Source organism: Melanerpes formicivorus, unplaced genomic scaffold (assembly GCF_026170545.1).
Source record: "Melanerpes formicivorus ecotype bairdi unplaced genomic scaffold, bMelFor1.0.p_v2 SCAF_116, whole genome shotgun sequence".
Lineage (NCBI taxonomy): Eukaryota > Metazoa > Chordata > Aves > Piciformes > Picidae > Melanerpes > Melanerpes formicivorus.
This window is the reverse complement of record NW_027142468.1, coordinates 819,417-845,227: the sequence shown is the minus strand read 5'-3', so window position 1 is coordinate 845,227 and position 25,811 is coordinate 819,417. Positions and strand designations below refer to the sequence as shown.

General features: G+C 61.0%; 1 protein-coding gene across 1 annotated transcript in view; it reads left to right on the top strand.

Annotated features, from left to right (window-relative positions):
- The window catches only part of LOC137456119 (hydrocephalus-inducing protein homolog), a 73,902-nt gene that overhangs the window by 18,828 nt on the left and 29,263 nt on the right, over window positions 1–25,811 (top strand). Inside the window, exons 13-28 of the mRNA XM_068167425.1 lie at window positions 1,000–1,223; window positions 1,350–1,417; window positions 2,531–2,766; window positions 3,561–3,661; window positions 4,399–4,534; window positions 6,575–6,739; window positions 7,679–7,831; window positions 9,343–9,581; window positions 11,478–11,733; window positions 14,078–14,221; window positions 15,088–15,231; window positions 16,305–16,568; window positions 19,684–19,893; window positions 24,162–24,339; window positions 24,684–24,814; window positions 25,535–25,668. Coding sequence (XP_068023526.1) covers window positions 1,000–1,223; window positions 1,350–1,417; window positions 2,531–2,766; window positions 3,561–3,661; window positions 4,399–4,534; window positions 6,575–6,739; window positions 7,679–7,831; window positions 9,343–9,581; window positions 11,478–11,733; window positions 14,078–14,221; window positions 15,088–15,231; window positions 16,305–16,568; window positions 19,684–19,893; window positions 24,162–24,339; window positions 24,684–24,814; window positions 25,535–25,668 — 2,783 coding nt within the window. The remainder of the gene's footprint in view (window positions 1–999; window positions 1,224–1,349; window positions 1,418–2,530; window positions 2,767–3,560; window positions 3,662–4,398; window positions 4,535–6,574; window positions 6,740–7,678; window positions 7,832–9,342; window positions 9,582–11,477; window positions 11,734–14,077; window positions 14,222–15,087; window positions 15,232–16,304; window positions 16,569–19,683; window positions 19,894–24,161; window positions 24,340–24,683; window positions 24,815–25,534; window positions 25,669–25,811) is intronic.

The window sequence follows — 25,811 nt, the reverse complement described above, 5'->3', positions numbered from 1 at the left end:
GCTTGGGGAGGGCAGCTTGAGACTGGAAACTAGGAAGATTCTTTAGAGTGAGAGGAGGGAGAGCCTGGCACAGGCTGCCCAGGGAGGCTGTGGCTGCCCCCTCCCTGGAAGTGTTCAGGAGCAGGCTGGATGAGGCCTGGAGCAGCCTGGGCTGGTGGGAGGGGTCTCTGCCTATGGGGGGGGTTGGAACTGGATGAGCTGGAAGGTCCCTTCCAACCAAGCCATTCCAGGATCCATTCTATGAAGTCCTGGCTGCTTGGCATCAAACCCCCAAAGGCTGAACTCCCCTTTGGCTTCTGCCAAGCAGCAGCAGGCAGCATCCTCTGCCTTTGCCAGCTGTCAGCTTGTGCTGCTCTGGGCTGGACCTGCAGGCCAAAAGCCCAAATGGAAACCGATTGAGATTCCCTCCCCCTTTCCCTTTCCTGGTAAGGTAAAGCAAATCAGGCAGGAGAAAGGAGAGGTAAGATCAGGGAAAAAATGGTCTGGAATCTGTTTGGGAGTGAAAAAAGGTAATTTTATCTATCTCTATGTATCAGTAACAGGGCAGGTTCCAAAGGGATAGGGTGAAGGGCAGGGGGCAAAGCATCCAAAGGCAGCCCCAGCTGGCACTGGATTCCCTTGGTGCCAGTGGCTGCAGCTCTTCAGGAGGTGTGGATGCAGCAGGGAGCAGCAGGGGGATGCAGCAGCCCTGGGGAGCCTTCTGTGCAGCAGTGGCTGTGCAGGGGAAAGAGAGAGCAGGAGCAGAGCTCTGCCCTGCCTAGCAAGGCTTGCTGGGCAGGGAGGGGCAGTGGCATAGAGCCCCTTGGAGCCAGGGGCCCCCTCCTCCTGGGAGGGGGAAAGCCAAGTCTCTCTCTGCCCAGCCAGAGCAGCTGGGGCTGGGCTCTTTTCAGCCCCCATCAAGGGGGGTGTAACCCTGCAGGGAGGTGCTTGGGCAGGACACAAATCAGCCTCCTGGAAGGAAAGAAAGTTCCTTAGGGGTTTCCATTGGCTGTCTTGCAGGTGATCCTGCACAACAAAGGAGCCATCCATGCCTCCTTCAGCTTGGTCCCTCCAACTACAGCTCTGGGCCCCTGCTTCAGCTTCTCCCCCTGTCAGGGCCTTCTCTTGCCAGATGAGTTCCAAGTCATCCAGGTCTGCTTCTGTCCCCCTGTCCTGGGGCCCTTCACAGAGGAATTCAGGTTCAGTGTGGAAGGATGCCCTGAGCCTGTGACCTTGACTGTCAGGTGAGAGGCTGAGTGCAGCCCCCTGTGCTGTGAGAGCAGCTTTGCAGCCTGCCAGCAGCAGTGCAAGCTGCAGGCTCTGCAGTGCTCTGCAGCCAAGCCAAGGCCTCCTCTGCTGTGTCCCCCCAGGGGCTGTGTCTCTGCACCCCCTCTGCGCTTCGATGTCCCTTGCCTGCGCTTCGGGGACGTCTCCTATGGTGAGTGTGGCCTGGCCTTGGAGCACAGCCCGAGGGCTCTGCAGCCCCAGAGTGCAGCCTCAGAGCCTCCAGCACTGGTGGCCCTCCAGAGCAGCCTTCAGGAGGTTCAAGCAGGGCTGCAGGCTGCCTGGGCAGGGCTTTGCCATCCTGAGGGCACAGAGGCCCAAAGGACTGGCAGAGCAGGGTCTTGTGGGGTCCCTGATGGTCTGATCAGCCCCAGGCTGCCAGTCCTTGGCAGCAGGATGGCTGTGAGAGCCCCAGCAGGGCTGGGACTGCAGGAGGAGGGAGTTGAAGCTCTGGCCCAGCCCATAGCTGCTGTGGGTCAATGTTGCCAGGCTTGGAGACCATTTCCCCCCTGAGCTGCAGGGTGAGATGTTGCTTGGTGCTGGGAGGGCCACTGGTTGTCAGTGCCAGGGAATGTGGCCAAGAAAGAGCTCTGCCTCAGGCCCTGGTGTGCTCAGAGCCCTGGGCTCCTTCTCCTTGCCCAGCAGAGGCCCAGCTCTGCTGCCTGAGCACTGAGCTGCAGGTTCTGCTGCTTCAGCTCAGGCTCCCAGAAGGCTTTTCCCTGAGGGGCTCTCAGCTCTGCCTGGGAAGCCAGTTCTGGGCTGACTGAAGAGCTGTGCTCAGCCTGGCCAGGATGCCTCTCTGTTTTCCTCCTGCTGAGGGACTTGGCTAAGAGAAGTGCTGGCCTTTGCTGAGCTGCAGCCTCCCCTCCCTCCATCCCTGCCCTGTCTCTTGGCTTCCTTGTGAGCAGACAAAGCCAGAGGGATGCCAGCAGGCAGCAGCCTGGGATCCAAGAGGAGAAGAGTCCTCTCCAGCTGCTGGCCTGGAGAAGGCCTTTGCAGCTGCAGGCTCCTGGTGCTTGCTGTGCCCTGCTGGCCACCCTCTGCTGAGAGCAGCCTTGGCCTTCTTGGCCAGGAGGGCCCCTGGCTGCCCGATGGGGAACTTGTTGTGCCCCAGCAGTGCCAGCACAGAGCTGCTTGGCTTCCGCGGCAGCTGCAGCTCAGAGGGAAGAGAGCCAGAGGCCAAGGGCAGCCTGAGCATGTCAGGAGATTGCCTGCAGGAGGCAGAGGAGCTGTGTGCAGAGGTGCAGAGCTGTGTCCTTTCTCCTAGGCTTCCCTCACAGCCTGTTCTGTCGCCTGACCAACACCTCCCTGCTGCCTGTGGCCTTCACCCTCCGTGTGCCCGGGGACGGTGTGGCAGAGCCCAGCGTGCCCAGCACTGCCCAGGTGCTGGACAACTCTCTGCCCTCCTGGAAGAAGAGAGCCAGGAGGTGCCTCAGGCCCTGTGAGTTCACCATCAGCCCTGGCAGAGGCACCATCCCTGCCCTGAGCTTCCAGGACATCCAGGTAGGGAGCAGTGGGGCCAGAGGGGCTTCAGCAGCTGGGGCTGAGGCTGCCCTGCTCTGGGAGAGGGCTTCAGTGCTGCTGGCTGGGAGGGGGAGGCCAGGCAGAGCCCTGCAGCAGGGCTGGGCTGTTGGGAGCTGTGCTGCTCTGGGACTTGCCTTTGGAGCAGCCTTTGGAGCCTGCAGGCAGAAGCTGCAGCTCCTGCCCCCCAGGCTCCAGGCCAGAAGCCACTGCTGAGGCTTTCAGAGCTGCTTAGGCTGATTCCTTGGCCTGCAGCTGGGCAGAGGAAGGCTGAGGGCAGCAGGAGGCTGTTGCAGGGAGAGATGTGGCTGGAGGAAGCAGTTAGCTTCTCTGCCTGCTCTTCTTCCTCCTGTGCTGTGGGCAGGATGAGTTGGATTCCCTGCAGTGCTCTGCAGGGGGACTGCAGAAGCTGTGGTGGCTGTGAGCTGAGCAGGTTCTGCTGGGCCAAGCTTCTGCAGCAGCTTCCCCCTGCACAGCTGCAGTGGTTCTGCTGGAGGCAGCAGCTCTGCCCTGCACTGCTGCTGTTCCCTGGCCATGCAGTGCTGAGTGGCAGCTGGCCCTGCTGGGGCCTGCATTCCTCTCACCCATGGCCTGGGAGCTGCCACAGGCACTTCTGCAAGCAGCTCTTGCCAGCAGCCTTGTGGTGCTGCCAGGGCCTGTGCTCTGCAGATGGAGCAGCACCAGGGCCAAGGCCTCCCTTGCTTCCCATGGCCTGGGAATGGAAAGGCAGCAGCTGTGGGGGTGCTGAAGTGTTTGGGGCTTTGCTCTCCCCCCAGGTCACCCTGTGCTCCAACACCCAGGGCTTGTATGAGCTGGCTCTGGTGGTGGATGTGGATGGTGTGGGCCAGGAGCTGCTGGCACTGCCCCTCACAGCCAGGTACCAGCACTTTCCTTGCAGGGTCTCTTGGTGCATCCAGCCCCTTGCATGTGGTTTGCTGGCTCCAGCTCCACAGGAGGAGCCTTGCATCATGAGCTGGTTCTGCCCAGGCAGAGCTGGGAGCAGCAGGGCTTGCAGGCAGCCCCCTGGAGGAGCATCATCCCAGAATGGCCAGGCCTGGCCCTGAGCCTTTTCCTAAAGGACACAGCAATTCTATGGCTGCTTGGCACTGCCCCTCCCCTGGCACAGCCTGGGGCCATTTCTCTTGTGCTGTCACTCATTCCTGGGGAGCAGAGCCCAAGCCCCAGCTGGCTCCAGCCTCCTTTCAGGGACATGTGGAGAGCCAGGAGGGCTCTGCTCTGCCTCCTTTGCTGCAGGCTAAACGCCGCCAGTTGCTCCCAGCAGCTCTGCTCCTGCCCAGCCCTGTTCTCCAGACCCTTCCCCAGCTGTGTTGCCCTTCTCTGGACCCGCTCCAGCCCCTCAAGGCCCTTCTTGGAGGGGCCCTAAACTGCTGCCAGGATGTGAGGGGTGGCCTCAGCAGTGCTGAGCCCAGGGGGCCGATCCCTGCCCTGCTCCTGCTGGCCACGGGGTTGCTGATCCAGGCCAGGCTGCTGGTGGCAATTTGCAGCCACTCTGCTCTAGGCAGCTGTGTTCTGCTCCCTTCCATGCCACATGAGGGGTCAAGCAGCCTCTCCTCTGCCAGTGTCTCCATTGCCTCTGGCCCTCTCTCTGCCCAGGTGTGTGGTTCCTGCTCTGCGAGTGCCCAAGCCCGTGGTGACCTTCGGCCGCTGCTACCTGCAGCTCCCTGCCCAGCAGCTGCTGCCCCTGGTGAACGACAGCGACCTGCCAGGCTGCTATGCACTGCTGCCTCAGGTTGGCATCACCCCCACCCACCTCCTGCCCCCAGGGCTCAGCCAGGCTGTGCTGGGGAGAAAAGGCCTTTGGGAGAGAGAGACCTTGATGCTTTCCAGTCCATCCTACAGGTTTGCTGGGAACAGGAACCCACTGTCTTGGTCTGGAGAGGGAAAGAGCCTCAGTTCTTGTGAATATTCCTGTGTTAGGAAATTAGAGGCACAGAGGAGGCCAAAATAGCAACAGCTAGGCTATGTAGTACACAAATAAAGTGGATGGATCAGAAGGGGAGAGAGAGAGAAAATAGGGAGAGAGAGAAGAGGAATTCTATTGGCACCCCCCTCACCCCCCAAGACAGTTTGGGTCTGTGGAGGAAGGGTGCTGCAGCTTTGGCTGTAGAGGAGAGGTCATTGCTGTCCTCTGAGCAGCCTCTGCAGCTCCATGAGTTGTAGCAGGCACAACTTAGGACATGGAGAGAGGGTTCCTTTTGGTCTGCTTCTTCCAGGGTCTCTGTCATTTTCCCTCTCCTGGTATGCTCTCCGTTTTCCTTCAGAGCAGCATTGTCCTGCCTGCTGCCTTGGCCTCCTCCTGCCTTGGCCTCCTCCTGCCTTGGCCTCCTCCTGCCTTGGCCTCCTCCTGCCTTGGCCTCCTCCTGCCTTGGCCTCCTCCTGCCTTGGCCTCCTCCTGCCTTGGCCTCCTCCTGCCTTGGCCTCCTCCTGCCTTTCCCTCCTCCTGCCTTTCCCTCCTCCTGCCTTTCCCTCCTCCTGCCTTTCCCTCCTCCTGCCTTGGCCTCCTCCTGCCTTGGCCTCCTCCTGCCTTGGCCTTCTCCTGAGCCAGTAGTTGCTCAGATCTGTGGAACAGCTTTTCAGAGGTGTGTGTTCCAGAGAGCAGGGATAGCAGTGGCCTCTGCCCGTTTCCAGGACAGCTGCAGTCTGCTTATCTCTGCACCTTCCTGAGAGGCATCCCAGTGGCTGCTCCCAATACACATCAGCTATTGCCTGGGCAAGCAGCAAAGGTGATTTTACCTTTGTTGAGTCCCATCAAGAGAGCCAAGATTCAGTCTCTCTCAGCTGCCCAAATGTAAGCTCAGGAAGCAGGGGAATGGGAACCTTCCTGAGGATCAACTTTAGGCAGCAATTGAGACAAATGTAGGCAGCTCTTTGGGAAGCAGTTTGCGCTCTGGCTCTGGGGTGCTGTCATGCAGGAGAACTCAGAGGGTGGTGAGAAGCTGCTCTGCCAGCCCAAGCAGGGAGAGTTGTGAGTGCAGCAGCTTTGGGACCCCCTGAGGATGCTGAGGCCATCCAAGTCTTGCCTTTCATTCTGTGCCTTCCTGCCAGGGATTTCAAACTCTTTGTGAGTTGCTGCTGTGGACACCTTAAGGGTTGACATTTTTCTACAAGTTCCCTCTGCAGTAACCTTTGATTGCCAGGATCAACCCAGGCTGGAGAGCAGCCCTGTGGAGAAGCCCCTGAGGATACTGAGGGCTGCCAAGCTGCTCCTGAGCTGGCATTGTGCAGTACCAGCCCAGAGCCAGCTGTGCCCTGGGCTGGTCCCCAGCAGTGGGCAGCAGGGGCAGGGAGGAGATTCTGCCCCTCTGCTGAGACCCCCCCCCTGCAGTGCTGGGGCAGCTCTGGAGTCCTCAGCACATTCAGGGACCGGCTGGAGGAGGCCACAGCAATGCTGGGAGGCCTGGAAGCCCTCTGCTGTGAGGCCAGGCTGGGAGAGTTGGGGCTGTTGAGCCTGGAGAGGAGAAGGCTCCAGGGAGAGCTTCTGGTGGCTTTTCAGAGCCTGTTGGGAGAGGGGATGGCTTGAACTAAGAGAGGGAGATGTAGACTGGATAAGAGGAAGACATTTTTTCACTCTGAAGGGGGTGAGAGCCTGCCCAGGCTGCCCAGAGAGGTGAGAGATGCCCCTCCCTGGAACCTTTCCAGGCCAGGCTGTCAGGGTGCTGAGCAGTCTGCTCCAGTTGCAGCTGTCCCTGCTCAGTGCAGGGGGCTTGGACTGGAGGAGCTTGAAAGATCCCTTTCAGCCCAGCCCCTTCTGTGCCCCTGCCCCTTCCAGAAGCACCAGGAGGATGCTGCTGTGCTGTACTCCAGCCCCGTGCCCTGTGGGATCATTCAGCCTCACAGCTCCGTGGAGGTGCCACTGAGCCTGGAGGCCCAGGTGCCAGGAGAGCAGCACACTCCTGCCCGTGTGGCCGTCTTTGGGCGTGCAGGACACCCCCTGGTGAGTGCTGGAGGGGCCTGCTCCGTGCCACAGGGCTTGCTGGAGCCTGAGGTGTACAAGGCTTCTTGCAGGGCAAAGGGGGCTTGTACCACAGGGATCCCTGGCACTGGGTGAGGGGGAGAGGAGAGGCAGCGTGGTGCCCTCTGGGAGGGTGATCAGAGTGTGTGCCACAGCAGTGCACTGGGGACAGGGCAGATGGGGGAAGGAGCCAGCACTGTCCCTGCCTCTCCTCCTCTGCTCTTAGGAGAGGAGCAGCAACTGCTGCTGCCTTGGGGGTCTTGGGGAGGAGCAGCCAGGGACAGCCCAGAGTGCTGCTGAAGCAAAGGCTGGCTCTGGAATGAGTGAGAAGGTGCTGCAGCAAAGGCATCCAGGTGCCACCTCCAGTGCTCTTTGCTGCTTCTGCAAGAACACTGCTTTGGCTCAAGAGACCAAAAGGCTGCTGGAGTGCTGCCATCAGCTCTGTTCCTCAGGTGGTGCCAGGATTACCCCAGAGCACAAAGCAGAGCAGCAGCTTCCATGATCTCTCCTCTGCAGAGCCAGCTTGGTGCCAGCTAGGGCTGCTGGTCAAGGGGTAGCTTTGGGAGTGTTCCAAAAGCTGCTGCCCAAGCCTGGCTGTGCAGCAGCAGAAGCCAGGGAGAGTGGTTTGGGGCAAGGCTGAGCAGCAGCAGGGCTGGGAGCAGGCACAGGGCAGAGGAAGGAGAGCTGCTGGAGAGACTGCAGCCTGGGCAGGCTGCTTTCTTTCCCCCTGACAACAGCAGCTTGTGGCTTTCAGCTGGGGTCCCTCCAGAGCCCACCCTTGCTGCAGGCCTCCTGCTTCAGGCTTCCAACACTGCCAACTTCCAGCAGGCAGAGCTCTCCCCTGAGCAGGAGCAGCCTGAGAGCTGTCTGACCCTTGCCAGCTTTCCCCATGGTGTTTTTCCTCTCTCCTCCCTGGAGCAGAAGGTCTCTTTGGTGAGCACTGGAGAGGGCCCAGTTGTCTCTGTGCAGCCCAGCCAGCTCGATTTTGGCAGCATCCAAGTTCTGCAGGAGGCCTCCCGGTGTCTGCAGCTCTGCAATCAGAGCCCCATCCCTGCAGCCTTCCAGGCAGAGGTGGTGAGTATCTGGAGAGGCTTCCAGTGGCAATGGCTGCTCTGTGGCCACCCGGGGCTCAGTTCTCCTCTGGAGCCTTTCCAGCTGGCTGCCTGAGAGAGCAAGCAAGATCTTCCACCCCCAGGTGGCCAGAGGAGCCTGGCTGTGGGGGCAGGTTCAGCTGGGGCAGCCCTCAGGAGCCCAGAGCTTGAGGAGATGTTTGAGCAGCAGTGAGCCTGGAGCCTGTTGCCAAGCTCTCCCTTTCCTTTGTGGAAGGTCTCTGGCTGTGAGAGTCATGGGTTTGGAGCTCTGGGATCACAGAATGCCTTGGGTTGGAAAAGACCTTTCAGATCCTCCAGGCCAAGCCTCAGCCCAGCACTGCCAGCTCAGCACTGAACTGTGGCCCTCAGCACCACAGCTCCAAGGCTTTGAAATCCCTCCAGGGATGGGGACTCTACCCCTGCCTAGGGCAGCCTGGGCCAGGCCTTGGCAGCCCTCAAGGGAAGGAATTGTTGCTCATGGCCACCCTCAACCTGCCCTGGTGCAACTGGAGGCCATTGCCTCTTGTCCTATCGCTTGTACCTGGGAGGAGAGACTGAACCCCACCTGGCTCCAGCCTCCTTTCAGGGAGGTGTAGAGAGCCAGAAGGTCTCCCCTCAGCCTCCTTTTCTCCAGGCTGAGCAATGCCAGGTCCTTCAGCTTTGAACTGAGGACAGGGCTTTGAGCAAGCTGCTTTAGTTGAAGCTGTCCCTGCCCAGGTCAGGGGCTTGGAACTAGTTGAAGGTCCCTTCCATGCCAAAGCATTCTGTGACTCTCTGATCTTCTCCCTGGGATTTGCTGGAGGAAAGTCAACTTCTTGCAGCTTGTCAGTACTTCAAGAGGCCTCTAAGAAAGCTGGGGACAGACTGTTGACTAGGACTTGTAGTGAGAGGCCAAGAGGGCTAGTTGGAAACTCCAAGAGGGAGATTTCTAGCAGCTGTCCTGTGAGAGCTCAGGGCTGCCAGGCTGGAAACTCCAGCTGCCTTCCCCTGGCTCCTGCCCAATGCAATGTGCTTGGCTCATGCCCAGCCTGCCAGCACATTGCTGCCTCCTGTTCCAAAGGGCAAAACCTCTCCAGGGATGCTGCAGGGTTTGGGCTGAGCAGGGCCTGTTGTCCCAAGCACAGCCCTGAAATGTGGAGCATGTCCCACTGCCCCCACGCTGGAGCCTTGGGAGCTGCAGATCTGCATGCCAGTGCATGTCCTGCTGGCCAGGGAGCACTCCCTGCAAGGAGGCTGGAGGAGGAAACAACCTTCTCTTGAGGCCGAGTGTCTCTGGGGCTGGTGAGGTGGTGGCTAATGAGGGGAGTCTGTGAGAGGAGGGTGGCACAGGGGGGGTGTCAGCTCCTGCAGAGGTGCTGCTTGCAGCCCCCCTAGCTCAGCTGCAGGCAAAGGAAGCCCTTCTGGTTTGTTGCCCTCACATCCTTGCTCCTCCAGCCCACAAGAGACCGAGGGCTGTGGCTCCTGGCCTCAGCTGGGCTCTGCCTTGTCTTGCAGTCTGGCAGAGGCTGGTGCTGGAGGGTTGAGCCCAGCCGAGGAGTGATCCCCCCCGAGGGCCAGGTGTCTGTGTCTGTCACAGCCCAGCTGGACGACACGGGGCAGTTCCAGGCCGAGGTGCAGCTGCTGGTGGAGCACAGCCGTGGCTACGGCATCCCCGTGCGGGCGCTCGGCGTCGGCAGCACCATCGTCCTCGACAGGCCCTTGGCTCCGCAGCTCAGCCTGGGCACTCGCTTCAGGTAGGTGTCCCTCAGCTCCTGCTGCTGCCGGGGGCTCAGCCAGGAGAAGCTCCTGGCTCTTCCAGGGCAGCCCCAGGGCTTCTTCAGGCTGAAGCCCAGCAGGAGCAGGGCAGGGCTTGTGCCCTGTGCTGGGCACCGCTGAGGATACAGTCGGAGCCCTGGGCTCAGGTTTGGGCTCCTCGCTCCAGGAAGGGCAGTGAGGGGCTGGAGCGTGTCCAGGGAAGGGCAAGAAAGCTGGGGAAGGCTCTGGAGAACAGGGCTGGGGAGGAGCAGCTGAGGGAACTGGGGGTGAAGAGGAGGCTGAGGGGAGACCTCAGTGCTGTCTACAAGAGCCTGGAAGGAGGCTGCAGCCAGGTGGGGGTTGGGCTCTTCTCCCAAGGAACAAGGGATAGGAGGAGAGAAGATGGCCTCAGGTTGCTCCAGGGGAGGTTTAGGTTGGACATGAGGAACAAATTCTTCCCCTAAGGGACAAGGCCTGGCCCAGGCTGCCCAGGGCAGTGCTGGAGTCCCCATCCCTGGAGGGGTTTCCTGGAGCAAAGGGTGGCCATGTCTGCCCAGCTGCACTTGGGCTTTCTTTCCAGGAAGGAACTTCCATTCCCATGGGACATTCCCTTGGGTTTCTGTCTGGCTCTGGTTGTTCATCTCTGGCTGTGGCTCTGTTTCCTCAGCAGCCAGAGCTGGGCTGGCTGCCCTGCTCCTCTCAGCCACACTCCTGGTGATCCATGTTCTTAGGCTCAGTGCTCTGTCTCAAACACAAGCCCAGCTGCTCTGGTCAGCAGAGGCTGATGAGGGTTGGATGCTTCCTAAAGGATGGAGGCATGAAAGGGATGCCAGGGCCCCCCACCAGCAAAGCCAGTGGTGCCCTGACCACCAGATAGGATCCTAGAATGGTTTGGTTTGGAAGGGATCATCTGGTTCCAACCCTCCTGCCACGGGCGGGCCCTGAGGAGTCCACACCCTGCAGCTCCCCGCTGGCATCTGCAGAGGAAGCCAACTGAGGCAGCAGCTGCCCAGGGGAAGCTGCAGTGGCCTGAAGCTGTTCCTCCATCTGCTTAGTATCACAGGATCAGTCAGGGTTGGAAAGGACCACAAGGATCAGCCAGTTCCAACCCCCCTGCCATGGGCAGGGACACCCCACACTAGATCAGCCTGGCCACAGCCTCATCCAGCCTGGCCTTAAACACCTCCAGGGACAGGGCCCCAACCACCTCCCTGGACAACCCATTCCAGGGCTTCACCACTCTCATGGGGAAGAACTTCCTCCTCACCTCCAGCCTGAATCTCCCCACCTCCAGCTTCATTCCATTCCCCCTAGTCCTAGCACTGCCTGAGATCCTGAGCAGTCCCTCCCCAGCCTTCCTGTAGCCCCTTTCAGATCCTGGAAGGCCACAATGAGGTCACCTGGGAGCCTTCTCTTCTCCAGACTGAACAGCCCCAACTCCTTCAGTCTGTCCCCATAGGAGAGGTGCTCCAGCCCTCTGCTCATCCTCGTGGCCCTTCCCTGGACACCTTCCAGCACCTCCAGATCCCTCTTGTCATAGGGGCTTGCAGCCAGGTCAGGCCAGCTCAGGGTCTGATCCAGCCTGACCCTCAGGCAGCCCTTTGCTAAAACTCTGCTGAGTGTGAAGCAGCAGGGGCTGGTGCTGCTCTGCCCACAGCAGCTGAGAGGATGTGCTTCAGGAAGCTTTCCCTGGCTGGGCACAACCAGAGCTGCTGCTGGGTGGGGAGAAGCTCAGGGGTAGGCAAGGGCTGGCTCCCGCTGAAGGTTTGAGCTAGGTCAGCAGTTCAGAGGTGGTTCCATTGCCAGCTGTGTGGTCAGACAGCAGCAGCAGCAGCTGGGTGAGTGCTGGGCAGTAGCAGCTCTCCTGATCTTTTCCATCTCTGCTCCTCTTGCAGCCTGGCTCCCTGCTGTTACAGCTTCAGGGTCACCAACCGAGGCCGCCGCACCCAGCGGCTCCGCTGGACCGTGGGAGGTTGCTCCCTGCCTGGCCAGCGCCGTTGGCTGCCTTCCCTCAGCAGCACCAAGGGCAAAGCTTCCTCCCAGGGCCCCCCTGCTGCCTGCCCTGTGTTTCAGCTTCGGCCCAAGAGGATGGAGCTGAGGCCAGGCCAAACGATGGAGGTGATGCTGGAAGGCTTCTCCAGCACTCCCCAGGTGAGGTCCCTCACAAGGGCTGAGCCTTCCCCATCAGATCACCTCCCCTGGGACTTGTCCTGCAGCCCCCTGGCACTGGCCTGAGAATGTGAGCAAGAGAGTGTTTGAAGGCCACAGGTTCCCCCTGGCAGAGTCCTCTGCTTTCCTTGCTGGCCACCATCAGTGGCTGGGGCTGCTCTGTGTTCCATCCTGCAGCACTTGCTGCTACCAAAGCAGGGGCTGAAGGCAGCTGCTGCTGTGGCAGGTGCCAAGGTGCCAGGTGCTGAGGCAGGAGGGAAGGGCAGAGAGAAGAAGTGACTCACAGCCTGGGAGCAGAGGCAGAAAGGAAGGCAGGAGGGCAGGTTTCCTGTGTCTGGGGGAAGCCAGCAGGGCAGGCAGTGGCTGGAGCTGCAGCATTTCTCCTCTGCAGACAAAGATGGGCAGAGGCCTTGTCTGGCACCAAGTGCTGGAGGAGAGGAAGGAGCCCAGTGCCAGCTCTGCTGATCAGGGATGTTCATCCCCATGGCACCACTGCAACTGGCAGCTTAACTTGCTTTCCTGGGAACAGTGACACTTGCCCCAGGCTCCCAGCCAGCCCTGCTGTGCCAAGGGCAGCCAGGTCTTGCCAGCACCCTTGGATGGGTCGCTGGGCCTCCTCCTGCCTGGAGCCTTCTGCCAGGGGAATGCAGCTCTGCAGAGGAGCTGCAGCCTGATGTGCACTGCTGAGCTCCAGCAGCACAGAGGTTGAAGTGGAGAGGGCTTGGACTGGATGACCTTGAATGGTCCCTGCCAAGCCAAGGCAAGCCATGAGATGATTCTCTGTGGAACAGCTCTAGAGGAAGCTCCTGCTGATGTTCATGTTTTGAAGGGTGTTCTAAAGGCTTGCCTCAAGAGTGGCTTGAAGAAGACTTCGTTGCTCACCTGGGTGGCTGTATTGGGGCTGTCCCCATGCAGTTCTGAGCCCAAAGGTTTTGCTGAGGAGGAGCAAAAGGCACCAAGCTGTTGAGTGCAGTGGTGAGAATGTCTCCCTGGAAAGCTGGCAGGGGCTCTGTGCAGCCAGCTGTGCCTGCCTGGCCCTGCAGTCAGAGCCAAGAGCTCTGGGAGGAGTTGGGTTGTGGTGCTGTAGCAGAGGAAAGAGCGAGCAGTGGAGAAGTGATCCCAGGAGCTGTCCAGAGCAAGGCTTGGCTGTGAGCCCATCCAGCTTGGGAGAGGACTTTGCTGGGACATGCAAGGCAGCTCTGTCCTGGGGAGGTCTCTTTTCAAAGCAGCTCTGGGAAGGAGGGCAGGAGGCATCCTAGTGGGGAGTGATCCCTCCTTGACCTGAAGGCATCTGCCTGTGGGGGGGTTCCTGTGGGTCACAGAATCCCAGCATGGGGGAGGTTGGAAGGGACCTCTGGGGACCATCCAGCCCAATCCCCCTGCTACAGCAGGGGCACCCACAGCAGGTTGGCCAGGTGCCTCCATCCTCTTGCCCCTCACCCTTTAGCTCTTGCTGAGCATGAAGAAGATCTGCTCTGGGGCTGCTCTTCTTTTTGAGGGGGTTGGACTAGAAGACCTTTGGAGGTCCCTTCCAGCTCAGAGCCTTCTGTGCTTCTGTGTGATTCTGTGATGCTCCAGGCTCAGCAGCTCCAGGTCTCAGCCTTTCCTCCTCAGAGAGGTGCTCCAGGCTCCTCAGCATCTTTGTAGTCTTCGCTGGGCTCTCTTCAGTAGTTCCCTGACTACTTTGAACTGGGCAGCCCCAAACTGGACCCAGCTGTGGCCTCAGCAGGGCAGGATGGAGGGGGAGGAGAGCCTGCTGGCCACAGTCTCCTTGAGGAATCCTCTTGGCCTTCTTGGACACAAGGGCAGCTTGCTGGCTCGTGGGCAACTTGCTCTCCAGCAGCACTCCCAGGTCCCTGTCTGCAGAGCTGCAAGCTCCCAGCAGGCCAAGGCCTCAGCTGTGCTGGGGCAGGGGTTGTTCCTCCTCAGGAATCATTTCCACTGAGCTTCCAAGGCAGAGCTGACTGCCCTTGGCCTTTCTGTCTCCTGTTTTTCTGCCCAGTTCCATCTCCATCTTCATTCCATCAGCTCCTCCAGCTTTCTGTAGCACTGTGCTCAGCACTGGGGCACATCAAAGGAAGAACCCTTTGGGGCAGGGATTGTCCCTGGCAGCACAAGCCTCCCCAGAGCTGTTTGTGGCTGTTGGCTGCAGCCTGATGGCCACTGGAGTGCAGGAGAAAGGGGATGCAGCACAAGCTGTGGAGGGCAAGGGGAAACCAGCAGTGAGGGGGGCAGTGGCAGGGCCGTGGCTGGTGGCTGGCAGATGCAGGCTGTCCTCTGGCCACCCTGCTGGCAGCCCCCATGTGCCCTGTGGCTTCTCCTGCAGGCGGTGAGGGAGCAGCTGCTGTGCCAGGCCGCGGTGGGCAGCGAGGCCAGGAGCACCCAGATCCTGCAGGTGGAGCTCAGCTGCCAATTCATTGCTCCTGCCCTGCAGATGTCCTCCACAGCAATCACTTTCCAGGTGGAGAAGGTGAGTGTCTGGCTGGCATCCTGGCCCTGGACCTGCTGGCTGGAAGCTGTGGCTGTGCTTGGCTTCAAAGGAGGAGGGAAGAGAGCTGCTCTGAGTCCCCAGGGCTTTGGCTGTTGACTGCAGCAGGACCAAGCTTTTGCTGTTAGCACTGAGCTCATTCTTTGCTGCCCTGGGGCTGGCAACAGCCTCAGCAGCACTGCTTTGCTCTTGTTGGTGTGGCACCACTGAGGAGAGTGGCCCCAAGCTCTTGTCCCCCACCCTTTAGCTCTTGCTGAGCACTGATCAGATCCCCTCTGGGGCTGCTCTTCTCCAGGATCAAGAGCCCCAGGGCTCTCAGCTCCTCCCAGAGCTGCTCCAGGCCCCTGAGCATCTTGGCACTGTAGCAGGGGCAGCAGGAGCCTGGAGGTTGCTGGCTGGCTGTGCATACTCAAAGCCAGCCTTAGGCTCCTGCAGGCTCTCTGCTGCATCCTGCTTGCTTGTCTCCTCTGCCCAGCACCCCTGGCCTTAGGAGGCTCCTAGAGGCATGAGTGTAGGTGACTGGAACTCCTCTTGTGCTGCTGTCCCCAGGAGAGGACAGGCCACTGCAATCAGATGGGCTGGATCTCTTGGCAGCAGCTGCCTCCTCTCAGGGGCCTGTTCCCTGCACATTCCTGAGGCTGTTCCCCCTGGGCAATGCTGTGGTTTGCAGCCAGCAGCAGCATCTGCTGTGCTTGGAGAAAGCCCTTCCAGAAGGGGAGAAACCTATCCAAAGAGTCCAGAGGAGCTGTTGGGAGCTCTGGGGACTGAAGGGTTTGGAAAGGCAGCGGGTGGGGAAGGAGGGCCCTGGGCACTTGGGGGTGAGTGATGCTTCTCTCCTGTGCTTGCAGCAAGCAGGGGATGTCCTAACTCCTCTGGCCCAGCCTCTGTCTCTGAAGAACATCTGCCCCCTGCCCCTCAGCATGGTTCTGGCCTTAGGGCAGCCCTTCTCTCTCTGTGATGTGGAGCAGCAGCCCCTGCCTGCAGATGCTCAGGTGAGCAGCCCTGGGCCTTGCTGCTGCTGGAGTGTGAAGAGGGAGCAGGGTGGTGGTGTGCTCCTGCTGGGAGGGCCTCCAGGAGAGAAGCTTCTGCAGAGCCAGCAGTGAGCCTGAGCTGAACCAGCTTGGAAATGAGTTTGCTGGAGGAAACAAGGCATCATCTGGATGGGGAAGAGAGCCATGGGATGGTTTGGGCTGGAAGAGACCTTTCAGATCATCAAGGCCAACTGTGAACTTCTCACTGCCAGCTCACTGCTAGATCATGGCCCTCAGCAGCAGATCTCCATGCCTTTGCACTCCCTCCAGGGATGGGGACTCCCCACTGCCCTGGGCAGGCCTGGGCTAGGCCTTGACAGCCCTTGTGAGGAAGAAATTGTTCCTCGTGTCCAACCTAAACCTCCCCAGGGGCAGCTTGAGGCCCTTTCCTCTTGCCCTGTGGCTTGTTCCTTGCTTGCTCCTTGCTCCAACCTCCTTCAGAGTCCTGGCTCTAGGAGATGAAGAGAAGGGATCAAACAACTTGTGGGCAAGCCATCTAGTGAAGCTGTCTCCTGGAAGCCATCCCAGCAGCCCTCCTCAGCTGTCTGTCTGCTCCTCAGGAGCAGCTTGCTGCCTTCAAGGGCAGCCCTGCCTTTGAGAAGGCTGAGGGTGCTCCTCCAGCCACTGCCTGCCCCCTGTGCCAGCGGCAGGTGCTGGGCACAGGCTCTGCCAGGCACGTGGTGATGTGGGCATGGGCACCACTCCTGTGCAGCCCTGGCAGGGGGGTTGGACTGATGACCTTTTGAGGCCCCTTCCAAGTCCTAACCTTCTGTGCTTCTGTGCCGGTGCTCAGCCCTGCCAGGCCCAGGCTGCAGTGCTGGGAGGAGCAGAGAGTGCAAACGGCCTTGGCCTGCCAGGGTGCTGCTCTGGGGGGGGCTTTGGTGCCTCTGCAGAAGCCTGAGCTGGGCTGGGCCAGCAGTGGGGTGGGGCTGGCACAGGCAGGCCCTGCTGGAGCCACACTTGGGGCACTGCCATGGTTGTGAGCCCTGGGGATGGCCTCCCACGGGTGCTGGATGCTCTTCCTCTCCTTGCAGCCCATGAAGCTGGAGGCAGGGCAGGAGCTTCCCCTCTGCATCAGCTTTAACCCTGCTCATGAAGAGGGTTTGCACTCCTGGCAAGTGGAGCAGGCTCTGAGGATCCAGTTCCTGGAGCACCCTCATGAGGAGCAGGTCCTGCTGCGGGGAGAAGTCTGCTGCCCCAGCCTGCACTTCCAGAGCATGGCTGTGGACTTTGGCTGCATCCTGAATGACACTGGAGCTGTGCAGAGCCTGGAGATGACCAACTGCAGCCAGCTGCCTGTCTCCTACTGCTGGCAGCTGCTGCCAGCCAGCCAGGGCAGCCAGCTGAGGTATGGCCACCTCTGCCCTCTCCTTGCAGCTCTTCTGCTTCCTGCTGTCCTGCTTGTGCTTTGCAGAGACCAAGGTGGTTTCCCTGGGCTCTGGCCAACTGCTTTCCCCTTGGCCTGGCAGGAACAAGCCCTCCAGCTGTGGCCAGGCTGGGTGCTCAGGTGTCCTCCAGCACTCTGGGGATGGGCAGGGGACTGTTCTGCAGCCCAGCCAAGACTAGAAGACATTGCCAACACTTTTCCTGCAGCCCATGACCTCGGAGTCCTGCTTTGTCCCTGGAGCTCCAAAGCCCTGCTTGGGCCCTGGGACAAGCAGATACAAGTTGGGAGCTCTCTGCCTTCCCTGCCAGCCCCAGCTGTTGTCAGTTCAGTACTAAGAACCTCCACTGCCCCCACAACAGTGTGTCCAGTGCTGGCTCCCCAGCTCAGGAGAGCCAGGGAGCTACTGCAGAGAGTCCCAGGGAGGCTCCAAAGATGCTGGAGGGGGCCTGGAGCAGCTCTCTGAGGAGGAAAGGCTGAGAGCCGTGGGGCTGAGAGCCTGGAGAAGAGCAGCCCCAGAGGATCTGATCAATGCTCAGCAAGAGATACAAGGTTGGGGGCAAGAGGATGGGGCAAGAGGATGGTGCTGGGCTCTTAGTAGTGGTGTCCAGTGACAGGACAAGGGCCTGCTGAAGCCTGGAGCTTCCATCTGAGCTGGAGGAGAAACTTCCTTGATGGGAAGGTGCTGGATTGGCACCTCAGAGGTGAAGCCTGCCTGGCAGCCAGCCCCTGCTCCAAGAGCCTCCCCCTTCAGGCAAGCAGAGGCCACTCCTCTGTCCCCCCAAGCACAGCTGCTCTGCTGCTGCCAAAGCACAGGTGTCCTCTTGCCCCCCAGCCTTTAGCTCTGGCTGAGTGTTGAGCAGATCCCCTCTGGGGCTGCCCTGCCCCAGGCTCCACAGCCCCAGGGCTCTCAGCCCCTGCTCTCACCTTGCCTCTTTAGAGACAAAGCCCCAGCTCCTAGGGCTGCTGCAGGGACAGGTTGAGGGCTCAGGCAGTTCCTGATTGCAAGCTGCCTGGTAGCTTCTTTTTGTTCCACCTTCACCTGCCCTGGAGTGGTGCCAGGGATGGGGCATCTGCCCCCTCCTCAGGCAGCCTGGGCCAGTGGCTCACTGTTCTCAGCACCACAAATGTCTTCCTTCCATCTGCTCTGACTCTCTCTCTTTGAGTTCACCCCCACCCCCCCTTGGCCTGTCACAACAAGCCCTGCTCCAAAGGCTGTCCCCAGCTTCCTTGTAGGCCACTGGAAGGTCTCTGCTGGGCTCTGCCCCTTTGCTTCTTCAGTCTCCCTCCCACTCCTACAGTGTGTGTCTGGTTTCCCTTGTGGTGCCCTTCCTGCCTCCCCACAGGGCACCCAGCCCTGGCCTCTTCTCTGTCTGCCAGCAGCCAGGTGCCCACAGCTCTGCTGTGCCAACCTCCTCCCTGAGCAGCCCTGAGCCTTGCCCTGCTCCCTGCTGGTGTGGAGCTGCTGGGGCAGAGCCCTTGCTGAGCTCAGAGCAGCAGAGCCCAGGGGGGAGCTGCTGGGGCAGTCTCCCCTGCCTGCCCCTGCAGTCCCTGCTCACAGGGCTGTTCTGTTCCAGGTGCAGCCTCCCAGCCCAGGCAGTGCAGGAGGAGGGAGCCTGCTGGCAGCCTTGGGCCTCTGCAGGGAGCAGCTCCAGGGCTGGGGGTGTGGAGGAGCCAGCCCAGGCCCTGGGAGCAGCTGGGGATCCTGCCCAGGAGCCAGCAGATGCCAAGGACTCCCTGGAGGCAGAGGTAGATTTTCTGGGACACCTGCTGCTCCTCCTGCCTCCCAGTTTGCCAGCAGAGCCCTGCTGCTGCCACCCTCCCTTCTCACAGCCCTGCAGCCACTGCCCTGAGAGCAGGAGGGGCAGCAGCTGGCAGCTGGACACAGGGCTCCTGCCTTTGGGCTGCTCTGCAGGGTGGAATGAGGCTTGCTGCTGGGAAGGCTTTGAGCTTCCTTCTGTGCCAAGCCAAGCCCTCAGCCCCATGGGCCAGCTGCTCAGCCCCACTCCTTTGCCCCTCCCAGCCTCAGCCAAGGGCTGGGATTGCAGAGCCAGCCAGGGAGCTGGCAGGGGGCAGGAGGGGCACTGACACAGAAGACTCAGCCCTGCCTGGTGCTTCATCTCTCAGGGAGATGGAGCTCTGCTTAGGCCCAAGGATGTCCCAGCACCATTCCTGCAGAGCCTGCTGGTGGCCAGGCCCCAGCACCAAGCACTGCAGCTGCCTGAAGCAGCAGAGCCTCTGGAGCTGGAGGAGCAATCCCAGAAGCCTCTCTCAGAAACAGGCCTCAGAAGGCCAGAGCCAAGGCTCCTCTGGCAAGGTGGCACCTCTGAGGTTACAGATGAGCTCCCAACTGCTGCCAGGCAGGAAAGCATCTCAGCTGCCTTCTTCAGGAAGGTGTCCTGGGAATAATGGCCTGGGGGAGATCCTCAGCTCTCCAGCAGCCATGAGTGCACAGGATGAAACCAAAGCACCACTGGAGAGCTGGGCCAAGCACTTCCTCAGTTGTCCTTTGCCTGTTTGGGAGTCTGACTGGCAGCTCTGTTCCTGGTTTGCTCCTGGAGACCCTAAGCTGTCCAGGCAGGAGGCTCTCAACATGTTCTTTGGGCAGGAGGGAGCAGAGCTGGACTGGCAGAAGGGTGCAAAATGCCCCCTCAAAGTTTCTGCCAGGCCTCTCAGCTTGCTCCTGCAGGCTTGGGTGTAGGAAGTGAAGCTGGAGCCCAGGCCTCATCTGTGGCTGGGCTTGGAGCCACACTCAGCAGATGCCATGGGCACAGCCAGACTTGATTTGCTCCCAGCTCCCATCTCAGCTGCCCCTGGCTTGATGAGGTGCTGGAGCCTGCAGCAGAGTGCTCTCCCCCAGAGCAGCCACTTGCTCACTGCAGCCCTTGGGGCTTGCTTTGCAGCTGCTGCTGCTGTCCAGTGCTGTGGAGCTGGGAGGTGCTGTGGAAGCTCTCCCTTTGCCCCAGGCCAGGGCTGCTCTCCTGCCTCCCTCTCCCTGCTCAGCCTCTCCACCTCTCCTCCCTCCCCAGGTGTTCGATGTGCTGCCGCTGCATGGGCTGCTGCAGCCGGGCCAGAGCCAGCAGGTCACCTTCAGCTTCTTTGGCCACCCTAACACTGTGGCCTGTGCCAGGGCTCTCTGCAGGGTGCAGGGAGGCCCCAGCTACGAGCTCAGGCTGCGTGGGGAGGCCTCACTCATCAGCTACCTCCTGGACACCACGGAGCTGGACGTGGGGCTGCAGGTAGCGCAGGCTTCTCCTTGCCTGCAGCCCTGGCTGCTGGGGGCTGCCTGCCTGGGGCTAGGGCCAGCTGCTGTGCTGGCTCCAGGGCTTGGCAGCACCACCTTGGAGTGCTGCCTCCTGCTGCCAAGCTCCACCCCCACCTCAGCTGGGAAGTCCTCCTCTCCAAGGCACCTGGAGGTGCCTCCTGGGGTGGGCAGGAGGCCAGCGCTGCCCTCCAGAGGGCTGTGTTCTCCAGACAGCAGCTGCTGAGCTGCTGCTCAAGCCTGAGCTGCAGGAAGAGGCTGCTGTAATGCTCTTGGCTCATCAGCAACAGAAAGCCAAGAGGAAGCCCTCTTGGGCTTGCCAGTCCCCATCCTGGGGGGAATGTCCCAGAGTCACCCCCACTGCCCTTTTCAGTTCCCCCCCAGCTGTTTCCAGCTGTTGGCCCTGTGCTTGGTGCTCTGTCTGCCCTGTGTCCCTGCCAGCTCTGCAGGTGCCTTTGCCTCTGCCATGTGTTGATGCCAGCTGCTTTGCTGCAGCCAAGGCTTTGAGGCCCCCTCCAGGTGCAGAGAGCTCAGCTCCTCTCTGCTTCCATGCCTGATCTCTGGGTGCTTGGTGCTGTGCCTCTGCAGGGTGCCCCAAAGCTCAGCTGCTGTGCAGGGCCAAGAGGTCCCTTGGGGCTGGGGGTGCCCAGGTGAAGCTGGGAGCCAAGTGTCCAGCTCTGCTCTGCTGCTCTGCTGCACTGCCTCCCTTGGCTCCTTCCCCAGTGCCAGCTGCAGGAGATGCCCAGTGCCAGGCCTGTCTCTAACTGCCCACTCCTCTCTCCTCTCTGCAGCTGTGGGACGTGGTCACAGAGGTGGAGCTGCCCCTGCAGAACTGTGGGAAGCTGCCCTTCCCCTTCGTGGTGCTGAGCCCTGGCACGGGCACTGCCCGCAGCCCCCTGCCCGCTGTGCCCCTGGTGGTGCCCAGCACGGTGAGGATGGGGGCAGCACAAGGGCCTGACCCTGGCCCTGTGCCAGCCTGCCCTGGCTGGGCTTGGAGGGGAAAACCGGGGAGAAAGAGAAGAGCAGGAGGGAACTGTCCCAGCAGCAGGCAGGGCTGGGAGCTGTCTCTGCTGAGGGGATGCAATCACAGGATCCTTTGGCTTGGAAGAGCCCTTTCAGATCCTCAAGGCCAGCTGGGAGCTCAGCACTGCCAGGCCAGCCCCAAACCCTGGCCCTTGGCACCACATCTCCACAGCTTTTCAGTGCCTCCGGGGCTGGGGACTGCCTGCTGCCCTGGGCAGCCTGGGCCAGGCCTTCCCAGCCCTTGTGGGGAAGAAATTGTGCCTGATGCCCAACCTCCCCCTCCCCTGGCACAGCCTGAGAGCATTTGCTCTTGTCCTGGGTCACCTCCTGTGGGAGCAGACAGGAACTGCCCTGCCTGCCCCTGCCAGGGCTGCCCAGGAGACTGCCTTGCTCTTGCCTGGCCATGAAGCTCCTGTGCCAGGAGCTGGAGCAGCCCTTCCCTGCTCCTTCACCCCTCCAGCTCTGCTCCTCTGCAGCAGCTGGGGGGGGCAGTGAGGGGGCCAGGGCTGAGCAGGGCTGGAGCAGTGCAGAGAGGAGTTTGCAGCATCCCAGCAGCCTGCCCTAGCTGCAGCTGTCCCTGCTCACTGCAGGCCTGAAGGAGCTGCTGGCACAGAGGCTGGCTGGAGCTTCTGTAGTGAGTGGTGGTCCCCAGGGGGCAGGAGCTGGTCAGGACCTGAGGGAGCTGCTTGAGAGGGTCCAGCCAAGGGCTCTGAGGGGACTGGAACATCTGTCTGGTGAAGAAAGGCTGAGGGGCTTGGGGCTTTGTAGCCTGGAGAAGACAAGACAGAGGGCAGATCCCCTCAGTGCTTCTGAAGCCTTCAAGGGGACCCAGGGGGCTCTGGCCAAGGCTCTGTCAGTGGTGCCCAGGGAGAGGACAAGGGGCAATGGGCACACACTGCAACAGCCAAGTTCCATCTGACAGCAGGAGGACCTTCTGTGTGTTGAGGGCAGTGGGGCACTGGGGCAGGCTGCCCAGAGAGGCTGTGGAGTCTCCTCTGGAGCCATTCCAAAGCCTCCTGGCTGCACTCCTGTGCAAGCTGCTCTAGGTGACCCTGCTCTGACAGGGGGGTTGGACTGGATGATCTCCAGAGGTCCCTTCCAAGCCCTGTGATTCTGTGACCTTGAAAGGTCCCTTCCCAGCCAAAGCCTTCCAGGATTCTGTGACCTCAGCTCCTGAGCCTTGGGTGGATGTCTCTGGGCTGGAGCAGCATTCCTCTCTCAGGCCCTTGGTGCCATGGGCAAAGGAAGCCAAATGGCTTCCATCTTTCCTCCTGCCTGCCTCCTGCAAGAGGTGCCAGGCTCATGCCCTCTTCCTGCCAGCTTCTGAAGGCACAGCTCTGCTTGGTGCTGCTGTGGCAGCGTGGATGGTGCTGGCAGTGGGGCTGGGCTGGCTCTGGCTGTGTCCTGTGCTGGAGTGGGGGCTCAGGGGGCAGGTCCTGCCCCACTCCTCAGCTCCTCCCTGCAGCCTGAAGGGGAGCAGGGACCTGCAAGTGCAGCCCTGTGTGCAGTGGGCAGCTGAGGAAGGCTGCAGATGTGTCCTGTCACCCAGAGCCAGGTGCCTCTGGATCTGCTTCCTTTTGCTCTGGCCTGGGACAGCTCTTCTGGAAGCCAGAGACACTTCTGGAAGCCCCAGTGACACTTTCTGTTCTAGATCTTGTCCTAGGCTCTGCTGCTGTGTGGCCAGAGATGTGTTTGCAGCTCACAGAATCACAGGATTGTCAGGCTTGGGAGGGAGCTCAAGGCTCAGCCAGTTCCAACCCCCCTGCCATGGGCAGGGACACCTCACACCACAGCAGGTTGCTCACAGCCACCTCCAGCCTGGCTGCAAACACCTCCAGGCAGGAGGCTGCCACCACCTCCCTGGGCAGCCTGTGCCAGGCTCTCACCACCCTCATGGGGAAGAACTTCTTCCTAACACCCAACCTGAATCTCCCCCTGTCTAGCTTTGCTCCACCCCCCCAGTCCTGTCCCCCCCTGACACCCTCAAAAGTCCCTCCCCAGCTTTCTTGGAGCTGTCTTCAGAGACCTGAAGGCCACCAGAAGGTCTCCTGGGAGCCTTCTCCTCTCCAGCCTGCACAAGCCCAACTCTCTCAGTCTGTCCTCATAGCAGAGCAGCTCCAGCCCTCTGCTCCTCCTTGTGGCCTTTCTCTGGAGCTCAGCATGAACCAGGGCAGGCTCCTGCACCCTGAGTTGAACTGCACAGGCAGGAGGTTTGGTGGGAGTCCCAGGTGGGGCTCAGAGCCCTGGACACCCACCTGCACTCCCAGGATCCCAGGAGGCGGGGTGGTTTGCAAGGGGCCTCTGGGGGTCATCCAGCCCAACCTCCTCCTTCCAGCAGGGCACCCCCAGCAGCGTGCCCAGGGGGGGTTGGAATCTCTCCATAGGAGACTCCACAACTTCTCTGGGCAGCCTGCTCCAGGCCTCCAGCACCCTCACAGCAGAGAATTTTCTCCTCCTGGTCAGCTGGAACTCCCTGGGTTCCAGCTGATGCCCCTTGCCTCTTGTCCTGTCAGTGGGCACCACTGACAAGAGTCCAGCCCCATCCTCTTGTCCCCCACAAGCCCTTTAGCTCTTGCTGAGCTTTGAGCAGAGGCCCTCTCTGGGGCTGCTCTTCTCCAGGCTCAACAGCCCCAGGAGTCTCAGCCTCTGAGCCTCACAAAGATGCTGCAGGCCCTCAGCATGTGTGTAGTCTCCCTTGGACTCTTTCCAGTAGGTCCCTGTCCCTTTTGAGCTGAGGAGCCTAGTGGCCACCACTGAGGTGCTGTGAGAGGAGCTGCTGGCCCTGCAGAGGGCAGGGGCACTTCCCTTGCCTTGCCCAGCACTGCTGCTGGAGCTTTGCTTGGTCAGGCCTGGCTCCTGCTGGCTGAAGGCAAAGCCTGGGAGCAGCAGAGCTGTGCTGGTGCTGAGCAAAGGCCAGGCTGTGCTGAGGGAAGGCCTCCTCCTGCTCTGGAGGGATTCCAGCTCCCCCTGGCCATGCTGCTCTTGGGCAAGCTGCTGGGGGTGCCCTGCTTTAGCAGGGCAGTTGGAGTGATGACCTCCAGAGGTCCTTTCCAGCTCTCCCCACGCTGGCACTCTGGAGGGGACCTGGCAGCCTGGGGCAGGAGACAAGCTCTTGGAAAGCAGACAGCTAGAAGGTGCTGCTGTCTGCTGTCTTCTAGAGGAGAACCTGGCTGAGCATCACCCCCTCCATCAAAGCCTCTTTGGTGCATTCCCTCCCTGCAGGGTAGCCTTGGAGCCGGCCAGCAGCAGGTGCTGAAAGTCTCTTACCTGCCAGAAGCGCCTGGGGCCTTCTGCAAGGCTTTCCAGCTCCAAGTGGGTCACCTGGAGCCGCAAGAAGTCTGCCTGAAAGGAGAGGGAAGCTTTCCCAGGCTCTGCCTGCACCTGCCCAGGAACATCCAAGGTGAGCACTGCCTGGCTGCTCCTCAGGATGCTCCCCTGGGCTTTCCCCCAGGGCCTACCCCCAAGGCTGTCAGAGCAGCACTGGTGGCTTCCCCAGGCTCTGCAAGTCCCTGTGGGCTCTGTCCCAGGAGCCACCCTGCAGAGCTGGGTTTGCACCAGCTGGCTGGGGCTGAGCTGCTCCTCTGGGGGAGGAAGCTGGGCAGGGCTGAAGCTCAGCATGCAGGCAGGAGGAGCAGCTCCCACTGCCCAGAGCTGCTGGAAGAGTGTTTCTGGGAGAGGTGGTGTGGGGAGGGGGCTGCCCAGCTCAGATGCCCACACTGCACTCTGGGGGGTTTCTGCCTTCAGGAAATGAGAAATATGAGAAGGCCTTCAGGAAGGTGAAAGAAAAGATGGCTAAGGACAGTGAGAGAGATGGAGAAGTTGTCCTGGGGGAGGCTGCAGCCACAGAACCAACCCCAGATGACTTGGCTGCCACGGTGAGAACAGCTGCTGCCCTGTGTGGCAGGAGCCAGCCTCTCCCCCTTGTGTCACTGCATCCCCTTGTACCCCACAACAGGCTTCTTGGGGCCCTGCTAGCAGGTGGGACCTCCCTGCCCACACTCAGCCATGACTCTCATCAGCTGAGTGCTGCCCCAGGGGCTGTCCAGCCCTGGAGGTTGTCCCTGCTGGAGCTGGAGGAGCTTCCTGGCAGCTGGCTGAGATCCTGCAGGCCATGCTCATGGGGGTGAATTGATGGGGCCCCATCCCTGGGCTGTTTGTTCCTCCCAGGCCAAGCCCTGCCAGGTTTGCAGAGCTTGAGAGCAGCAGCCTGGGCTGGCCCTGGGACTGTGCTCAGCTCTCATCTGCAAGAGGCAGCAGCTCTCTCCTGGTCTCCTGCTCCAGAGGGCTTTTGTCCAGCTTGCTTCGGCACTCCCTGTGGGCAGGCAAATCCCTGGAGCTCTGAGAAGTTCCTGGCTTGTCCATCTGTGTCTGGCATAGCTTTGAAGGCAGTGTCTGGGCAGGTGAGGGTGCTGGAGCTGGTAGCTCTGGAGAGAAGGTGCTGCCCAAGAGAGCTGGAGGTGTCCCAGGCACTGAGCAGTGAGACAAGAGGACTCCATCACCCCCTCGAGAAGAGCAGGATGGGATCCTCTTTCAGAGCCAAGCCCATGCCCTGGGAAGGACCTTGGCTAAGCAGCCCCTGTCTTTCCCTGCCTCAGCTGGACACTGGGCTGCAGATGCAGCTGGAGGACATCCTGCTCAAGGAGCACATCCTGGAGCAGCAGGAAGCTGTGGCCTGCAGTGCCCCAGAGGAAGCTGCCTTTAGGCTGCAGGCTCGCCGCAGGCTTCTCAAGTGAGTAGAGACCTCCACAGCCACCTGCAGGTGCTCTGGGGGTGACAGCCAGCAGTGCAGCCCTGCTGCTGAGAGCTGCTGGGCTCTGCAGAGCTGGGCACAGCTGTGGGCAGCACAAAGGCTTTGCTCCTGAGAGCTGTGCC